The 9,382-nt window shown below is 37.4% G+C and overlaps 2 protein-coding genes across 3 annotated transcripts; both read left to right on the top strand.

Moving 5' to 3' along the window:
* The first annotated feature begins 1,546 nt into the window (after nt 1-1,546).
* On the top strand, nt 1,547-3,443 carry LOC106302097 (putative F-box/kelch-repeat protein At3g24610). Its single transcript, XM_013738613.1, has 2 exons — nt 1,547-2,163; nt 2,300-3,443. The coding sequence occupies exon 2, from the start codon at nt 2,670-2,672 to the stop codon at nt 3,177-3,179; it is 510 nt and encodes a 169-aa protein (XP_013594067.1). The 5' UTR covers nt 1,547-2,163; nt 2,300-2,669; the 3' UTR covers nt 3,180-3,443.
* Nucleotides 3,444-4,749: 1,306 nt separating this feature from the next.
* LOC106306186 (beta-galactosidase 11) lies at nt 4,750-9,179 on the top strand. Of its 2 annotated transcripts, XM_013742704.1 has the most exons (18): nt 4,750-5,065; nt 5,149-5,244; nt 5,341-5,453; nt 5,546-5,612; nt 5,691-5,783; nt 5,861-6,004; nt 6,088-6,182; nt 6,315-6,420; nt 6,499-6,702; nt 6,783-6,950; nt 7,028-7,203; nt 7,283-7,392; nt 7,471-7,580; nt 7,672-7,782; nt 7,872-7,976; nt 8,085-8,579; nt 8,661-8,797; nt 9,032-9,179. In XM_013742704.1, exons 1-17 carry the CDS (start codon nt 4,859-4,861, stop codon nt 8,793-8,795), a joined length of 2,535 nt encoding a protein of 844 aa, XP_013598158.1. In that variant the 5' UTR covers nt 4,750-4,858; the 3' UTR covers nt 8,796-8,797; nt 9,032-9,179. The 2 variants fall into 2 exon arrangements, with proteins under 2 accessions (XP_013598158.1, XP_013598156.1); XM_013742702.1 differs by lacking the exon at nt 9,032-9,179 and having other exon boundaries at nt 8,661-8,977.
* The last annotated feature ends 203 nt before the right edge of the window (nt 9,180-9,382 follow it).

The raw sequence follows: 9,382 nt of genomic DNA, 5'->3' as shown, positions 1-9,382 counted from the left end.
CGTTCAACTCACAGTCAAAAACGAGTTTTTCCTCTTCTACAACAAGACCTTCTCCAAAGCCTTTAAGAGCATTTGCAACAATAACAAATAACAGTCATATGTAGAACGGAATATAGACACCATGTATAGTTCAATGGGAAAATCACAACTACAGTACAAGATTTCATTTTCTGTAGAAAAATTCTCTCATTTATTCATCGAATATAAATGCATTTAATTAAAACCTGATAAAAGAATACACCAAGTTAACAAAAAAAGAAATGAGAAAATATAAATGCATTTAATATGCCAGTAACAAATAAATTCGTCACCTCAAATCTAATCTTTCACTGTAACAAACTCCTCCATCACCTCCAAATCGATTTTCCCTATGTCCGTCGCTGAAAGTTTTTCGGTGATTTACAATCTTTTCCTCGTCTCGTCCATGGCTCCTCCTCCTTCACTTCCTCCTCCCTCACTGCTCCCGATTTCATCGGATCTGACTACCAAAGAAACCAAAGGTATGAGTTAGATTCATCGTAATCGATTTAGTCTTTAAAATTTTACTCATGTCTTATGTTCTTGTTCTAGTGCCGCCGCCGTCGTCCGTGACTCCACGCTCTTCACCTGTGCCATCACCGCGTAAGGCTACGCCGTCTCTATGTACGGAAGAAAGTTAGTTGATATTTCATCTTTAATTGATTTATGATTTTTCTCTTATAATAACTCATCGTTCTCGTTAAGAGCCGCCGTCGCCGTCATCCGTGACTCCGTTCTCTTCATCTGCGCCATCACCGCATAAGGTTTCGCCAGAAGAAAACATAGGTTAATCTTTTGGTTTCTCTAAAATATTACTCGAGCTTTTAAGTGTTTAATAATGTGAATTAAAGATGAATTTGGTTTGGTGATTTGTTAGTTGATTCATTCCAATTGATTTAGTCTTTATAATATTACTCATCATTTTTGTTTGGTTGCAGCCCCATCGTCGGTGACTTCACTCTCTCCACTTCCCCCATCGCTGCGTAAGATTTCACCAGAAAAAAAACAGAGGTTGATCTTTATTTCTTTAAAATCTTAAATAATAATTCTGAAATTAACTGAATTACGTTTTGGTTTGATTATTGGTTAATTTTGATTGTCATTTAATTTCCAAAAATAACTTTTTTTGTTTTTCGGATACAATTAGATATAATTTTCTTTAAAAATCAGATATTTTGGATAAATTCAGTTATTTCGGTTCTTTTCAGTTTTTGTTGGTTAGTTTGGTTATTTTTGATTTTTTTATATTTTTATTTAAGAAAAAGAACAAAACCAGAACAATACCAAACCAAAAACCAAACCATTTTTCAAAAGCCTATCGAACTAAACTAAGTTCAAGGCATAACCGAACCTAAATTTTCGGACAAAAACCACATGGCTAAATTATAAAGGGCTGAGGAAAACAAAAATATTTAAGGATTATGAAAAAAATTTAACAAGTGAAATTCTAATCTTTGTTCTTTTTTTTCTTAATTTTATTTTACTTTTGAGTGTTTATAATTTAACTAGGATTTATGTTAAAATTGAGATCTTCCTTTTTTTTTCCCAATATCTTTTTGGTTTTCTAGTATGGATGTAACTGGATTACAAATTTTTGGAATGAAATTGTTTGGAATGAAATTGAGATCTTCCTTTTTTTCCCAATATCTTTGACCACCCGGCCTTATCTCTCCTCTCCAAGAGTTTTCGATCTCTAGTGGCTTCGCCTGAGCTCCACAAGATCCGATCGAAGATGGGAATCACCGACACAGAAGTCTACGTATGCTTACGCACCCCTCCCGACCCGAACCCAGGCTGGTATATCCTCCGCTGCTCCTCCAATCTGATCGCCGCTTCTAGTTTCCCCTCTCAGCATCTGGAATCGATTGCCGGACTCACACCTGGCGTCGCGTCCCTTCCATGGGAGTGGCTCGAGCTTCCCCCGCTGCCGCCGTGGTGGACGGGAAGATTTACGTGGTGGGAGGCTGCGATGTGTATGATGAATCTTTGAGCTGGGGAGAGGTGTTTGACCCAAAGACCCAAGCGTGGGAGTCTTTGCCTTTGCCGTGGCCACGCCAGTAATTGTTCACGACTGTGTGGTGAAGGACGGGAAAATATATACGGTGATTGGAGTGGAGAAAACGGGCTACTACTCGCCTAGGGAAGGTATTATTAGACACAAAGTGTCCGACATCGGGTGCCGTGGCCACGCCAGTAATTGTTCACGACTGTGTGGTGAAGGACGGGAAAATATATACGGTGATTGGAGTGGAGAAAACGGGCTACTACTCGCCTAGGGAAGGTATTATTAGACACAAAGTGTCCGACATCGGGTGTTGGAAGAGATCCTTAGTAATATATAAGATAGATAGGTCACTCCACTTATCACCAATTGGTTTTAGTTTGGAAGCTCATCTAGCTTAACATGGTATCAGAGCCCGATCCACGTAGTCCAACCCGATCCATATCGATCTGGTCCAAAGTTGGCCCATCGATCCTTGCCCGAGCATTCTCGAGGGGGCGTATTAGACACAAAGTGTCCCACATCGGGCGTTGGAAGGGATCCTTCTTAATATATAAGATAGATGCGTCACTTCACTTATCACTAATTGGGTTTAGGTTAGAAGCCCATTAGCTTAACAGGTATATGGGGAGAAGGGAACCGTGGTGTAATGATAGGAGGGCCTAGAAGGGATTGGTGTATGATTGGTAATCTTATGTATTCTATTAATAAACATGGGAGAATATTTTGGTGTGAGCCAGAGGAGTTGGACTGGCGCGAACCAGAGGGTGGTATTATGGATTGGTGGAATGAGGTCAAGGGTTTGGAGGCTCTCACTGGGAATCTCTCTCGTTCTAGGCTCGTTCACTTTGGTGTCCAGATTGTGAATTGGTACCACAAATTTAAGCATCAGTTTTCTGAAGACAAAGACTTGGCAGCTTTGCTTCCTGGGGCCAGGCTTTGCACTTCTGCTGGCAACATGTTGCTCTTCTGGGACGAGATGGTGCCAGGCAATATTCAGAAGATTTGGTGCGCTGAGATTTCTTTGGAGACACGACGACAAGGCGAGATTTGGGGCAACGTTGAGTGGTCTCGTGCGGTCATGACCGTTGATGATGATGATCCTTTCGCTCGTCCTGGTCGCTGTAAGGTTTTGCATTCTGTTTCCGTCACCCGTTGACCTGAGCTTGCCATGATAAAAAAAAAAAAAAAAAGTATATTTATTAGTGTCTCTAGATGCTGGTGAACCAAATAAGTCTGTCTCTCTTTTTTTTTCTGCTTTCATTCTGCATATACTTTACAGAATCGTCAAAGTCTCGTTCAATCAACAAACTCTCAGTCATCAACAACAAATAATGAAATCGGGCAGAGTTAAGTTAGCAGACTTTTATTGCTATAAAACTCCTCAGACACATTGTCATATGACTTTTAGAGGGTTCAACAAATCATCTTGTACTTTATGCTTCTACTGATGATGCCTTGCTTGGTTATGTGACTTATGTCTATGCTTCATCCACTCTGCTTTCCAGCTCTCAGTTTTCCTGGAATAATAACTTTGTTCCTGACTTCCTGTTTACCATAATAAAAAAAAGTATATTTATTAGTGTCTCTATATTTGGTTGCGCTGCGTTCGAGCTTGTCACGAGGGATATGTTATTTGCTCCTAAAGAGAGTAATGGTTATGGAGAAGACGAGGACCATCTTGCTCTTATGATGGAACTCTTTAGGAAAAATGCCTAGAAAGGTTTATGTTTTTCTTTTGGTGGAGCGAGGTCTAAAGACTACTTTGGCAGACATGGGGACTTAAAGAGGATACGGCGGTTGAAGTATTGGTGACTTGATCGTTTACTGGTCGATAAGTACAAGCTTCCGGAAGCAGAAGCAAAGGAGTTTGCAGTCAAAGTTTAAGACTAGTCGCACCATCCCAGTTCATTACGTACATGATGACAAAAATCTTAACATTTTTTGCTTGCTTTGTTTTTTGTTAATAATAATTCATACTATAAACGTACAAAAACTAAAGAGAACACACAATTGATCTTCTGTACATTAGTAATGGTTGAGTACTGAATGACTATTTTACTCATCACTGCGGTTTCTTTTTTTGGTCGGCGCTATTACTTTTTTGAATTCTCTTATGTACGTATTCAAGTAGTACTAGTTTATATAGGGACACACATGATATAAATCAATGGTCCATACAAAATATAAACATGTCAATGTCGACGTATCTATTGAAGTAACAAAATTACTGTATGTTTAACAAAATACTCAAAATTACTGTACGTACCTACTTTCTCTCGCTTAAAAGCAAAATACTTTTAGAAGCAGAAAAACACCTTAAGAGGTGAAACTAAATTTTTTAGATTTGTCTACTATATCCTATGTTGCTTTTTAAAAAAATTCTCACCGTCTTTTTGAAACTTTGGTTGTGAATGGGAACTCTTGGGAACTGATAATATCAAAACACAAATTGTAGACAATCATGGTGTCACAATATTTTCAACCTGGCTAAGTTAAAATAATCCGTTATGGTAAGAGAGAATTTTTGCGGTGTTTGCCCTCATATTTGACGAGAATAGGGCTAAAACAAACTTTAAAAATAGAAAATCAAAAATCAAAAAAGGAAAATAGGAGTTTGAAAGTGACGGTAGATTCTATTTCAGACCCGTAAATATCTCTGAGACCTGAAACGTTGAGTTTGAAACATTCTCTTATATCATTGTCTTTTTTCAGAGCTTGTTATTTGAGCTCTCCTTGTTTCTTTTATTCCTCCAACAAGGACGAGGTTCCAAAAGAACTTCTTCTTGTTCTACATCACAAAATTAACAAAAATAAATACAATAAAAAGAGAGTCCAATGAGAAAACCTTCTCTTGATCGATGGGTCTTAGCGGCCTTTCTTGTGGTTCTCCTCTCGTCTTCTTGCGCATTCGCCTCAAAAAAGGAGGTGAAAAAGAAGACGAATAATAAGGAGGTGACTTATGATGGAACATCTCTGATCATCGATGGCAAAAGAGAGCTTCTTTATTCCGGCTCTATCCATTATCCTCGAAGCACTCCTGAAGTATATACATTTCAATCAAATTATCATCTATTTTTCTGATAAGATTCTTTGTATTGATATAGAGTTTTTTGGATCTTGTCTAGATGTGGCCAAGTATCATCGAGAGAGCCAAACAAGGTGGTCTGAACACGATTCAAACATATGTTTTCTGGAATGTACATGAGCTTGAACAAGGGAAGGTAATTGCAAACTCAAATCGATTCATACAACATATAAAACATAAAAATATAAAAAGAATTTTACTAAAGTTTTCGTGTTATGGTTGTTTTCATTAGTTCAACTTTTCGGGACGAACTGACTTGGTGAAGTTCATAAAATTGATTGAGAAGAATGGCATGTATGTGACATTGAGGCTTGGACCATTCATCCAAGCTGAATGGACTCATGGGTATTAAATTAAATAATTGCTTCTTTTTTATTTTGATTATTTCTTTCTTAAATGTTTCCCTTAATGTTTTACGTGATTTGTTTTTATATTAGAGGGCTTCCTTATTGGCTTAGAGAAGTTCCTGGAATTTTCTTCCGTACAGACAATAAAGAATTCAAGGTGTTAAATATATTACATATATACAAAATGTGAGCCCTTTTATAGTTAAAGAGATTAACAAAAAAAAAACTATTGCAGGAACATACAGAGAGGTATGTACGGACGGTACTCGACAAAATGAAGGAGGAAAAATTGTTTGCTTCACAAGGAGGCCCCATTATATTAGGACAGGTCCTAAACAAAAACCTAACACATATACCTAATCATCTTACAAACATGAACGGTATTATAATGAATATGGAATGCAGATAGAGAACGAGTATAGCGCGGTTCAACGCGCATATAAACAAGACGGAATTAACTACATTAAATGGGCATCTAAGTTGGTCGACTCTATGAAACTTGGGATCCCATGGGTTATGTGCAAGCATAACGATGCTCCTGATCCTATGGTAAAGTTATTATTATAATGTCTTACGTCTCATGATTTGAGAAAAAAATTAAAACATTGATAATAGCATTGACCTTGAAATAGATCAATGCTTGCAATGGAAGGCATTGTGGTGATACTTTCCCTGGTCCAAACAAAGAAAACAAACCGTCTTTATGGACCGAGAACTGGACTACTCAGTGAGTTTTTAATCTTGTTATATTTAGTTAAACAATTTAGAAACTTGAGATTCAGTCATGAAAGTGAAAAGATCTTTGCGGATTTCAAGATTGATCGCCACTTATATTTCGTTGTTTTTTTTTACTTAACAGGTTCCGTGTGTTTGGTGATTCGCCAGTTAAAAGATCAGTAGAAGATATTGCTTTCTCAGTTGCTCGATTCTTCTCCAAGAATGGAACTCATGTGAACTACTACATGGTATAATAATAACCCCTTGAATTCTCTACACTGCCTTTTAAAATAGGTATTTAATTTCTTGTGTTTTAAATCTTGCAGTATCATGGAGGAACCAACTTCGGAAGAAACGGTGCACATTATGTAACCACTCGATACTACGATGATGCACCTCTTGATGAATATGGTTTAGAAAGAGAGCCTAAGTATGGTCATCTTAAACATCTTCACAACGCTCTTAACCTTTGCAAGAAACCACTTCTTTGGGGTCAGCCTAGGACCGAGAAGCCTGGAAAAGATACCGAGGTATTACAATAGCATGTAGTACTCATCAAGAAAGATTCAGTGCTTACAAATTACTCAACTATATACGTTTGTAATTACAGATTAGATACTACGAAGAGCCTGGAACGAAATCTTGTGCAGCTTTCTTGGCTAACAACAACACCGAAGCTGCAGAAACCATTAAATTCAGGGGGAAAGAATACGTGATAGCGCCACGTTCCATTAGTATTCTTCCAGATTGTAAAACTGTTGTTTACAACACTGCACAGGTGAAGAAAACATTCAATTCCGGTTTATTAACAGTTACAAAGTCCTTAACTCATTATTGTTATTTGGATCGGACCAGATTGTTTCTCACCACACTTCAAGGAACTTTATGAAGTCAAAGAAGGCGAACAAGAAGTTTGATTTCAACGTGTTCACTGAGCCATTGCCTAATAAGCTAAAGGGTGACTCTTACATACCCGTTGAGCTTTACGGTTTGACTAAAGACAAGACAGACTATGGATGGTACACAACAAGGTAAATACTCATTTCGTGTGATTATATATAACAAAGTTAAACGATGAAGAGAAACATGAAGTTAAATTTTATTTTGCAGCTTCAAGATCAATAAGAATCAATTACCTAAGAAGAAAGGAGCTAAAACTACTGTGAGGATTGCTAGTCTTGGACACGCATTGCACGCTTGGTTTAACGGAGAATACCTTGGTAAAAATGGTGTACATATGATGCAAAAATATGAAAATGAGCGATGATGGTGATGATGTTATTTTTCTCTACTACTAGGAAATGGACATGGAAGCCATGACGAGAAGAGTTTTGTTTTCCAAGAACCGGTTACACTAAAAGAAGGAGAGAATCACCTTGTTATGCTTGGTGTTCTCACTGGATTTCCAGTAAGTAACAAATATAATACAACGTTTTTTAAATTAATATATAGATGAAGATATGTTTCATAATTGGTTGACTTTTTTTCTGTTCTTACAGGATAGTGGAGCTTTCTTGGAGCATAGATACACTGGTCCTCGTAGTGTTTCCATCTTAGGATTGAGTTCTGGAGTACTTGATCTCACTGAAAGCAGCAAATGGGGAAACAAGGTTTGAAATAATTTTCTTATTACTCTCTAATTGATTAACAACATTTAGAAAAATTTCCTTGATTTGATCCCATTTTTTATAATCTTTAGGTCGGTATGGAAGGCGAGAGACTCGGAATCCACACCGAGGAAGGTTTGAAGAAGGTCAAGTGGCAGAAGTTCACTGGAAAAGCACCAGGACTTACATGGTACCAGGTAATGAAAACAAAACAAAACAAAAAAATCAGACTATATATAAGGTAACTGGTAAGAAATGTAGAGATGTTCTAATAACATCATTTTAATGAATGTGAAACATATCAGACCTACTTCGATGCACCAGAGAGTGAAAGCGCAGCAGCGGTTCGCATGAGTGGAATGGGAAAGGGATTGATTTGGGTGAACGGAGAAGGCGTGGGAAGATATTGGATGTCTTTCTTGAATCCATTAGGTCAATCCACGCAAATAGAGTATCACATCCCTAGATCTTTCTTGAAGCCCAAGAAAAACCTTCTTGTTATATTCGAGGAAGAGCCTAACGTGAAGCCCGAGATTATAGACTTTGTCATCGTCAACAGAGACACTGTTTGTTCTTACGTCGGAGAAGACTACACTCCAAGTGTTAGACACTGGACAAGGAAGCAAGACCAGGTCCAAGCCATCACCGATAACGTGAGTCTCACAGCTACTCTTAAATGCTCAGGCAACAAAAAGATCTCAGAAGTTGAGTTCGCTAGCTTCGGAAACCCTATTGGTACTTGTGGAAACTTCACACTTGGTACTTGTAATGCCCCCGTTTCAAAGCAAGTCATTGAGAAGGTAAATATCAGATTGTATTTCTTCTTGATGTATAATGTGTAGCTTGTTAAAGAAGTAACTAACACAAAAAAACTCGTGCAGCATTGTTTGGGGAAAGGAGAGTGTGTGATTCCGGTGAACAAAAGCACATTCCAACAAGACAAGAAAGATTCATGCAAGAACGTTGTCAAGACGCTTGCCGTGCAAGTCAAGTGTGCTCGTGACAAGAAGAACTGAGGGTATTTTTTTTATCATCACTATCATATGGTTCATGTTCTGCTTTTAGTAGACCAATTTCAAAAGTGTTGTGGCAACATTGTATGTATTTGGTTTCTTAAATTCAAACGTTGATATCCGAAGTAAGATATTGGCATACGAAGATTATGATCCTATCAAGAAACAATTACATCTTCAAAACATTATTTGATTGTTTGTAAACCCTTTTATTGAATGTTTCCTTTTTATTTTGGTAGAAGATAACACATGGAGGAGCTGGTCAAAGACCAAATAAATATATTTCGTTTTATTGTAATATATTTATTTATTTAATTCACTGTAAACTTATCAAAAAAAATTAATTGTGTACATTTAAAAAAAAAAAAAAATTAACATAAATTTCTCAGAGGTAACATGCGTGCCGTTTTAAAGATGTACAAAGAAACGCATGCTGTCTATTCGTAAACAAAAAATGACACGCGAGTCCTACGTGGACACAAGCGTATCTTAACAACCAATGAGGTCCACCGAAAAATGTGGCTAAGAAAAACAGCAGATAACTGACACCCGATCTGTTTCAGTTTGGTCCGAACAAAAATAAAAAATCT

The sequence above is a fragment of the Brassica oleracea genome, chromosome C7 (assembly GCF_000695525.1).
Source record: "Brassica oleracea var. oleracea cultivar TO1000 chromosome C7, BOL, whole genome shotgun sequence".
NCBI classification, from domain to species: Eukaryota; Viridiplantae; Streptophyta; class Magnoliopsida; order Brassicales; family Brassicaceae; genus Brassica; species Brassica oleracea.
Note: the sequence above shows the minus strand (reverse complement) of the source record. Positions and strands in the feature narration are given on the sequence as shown.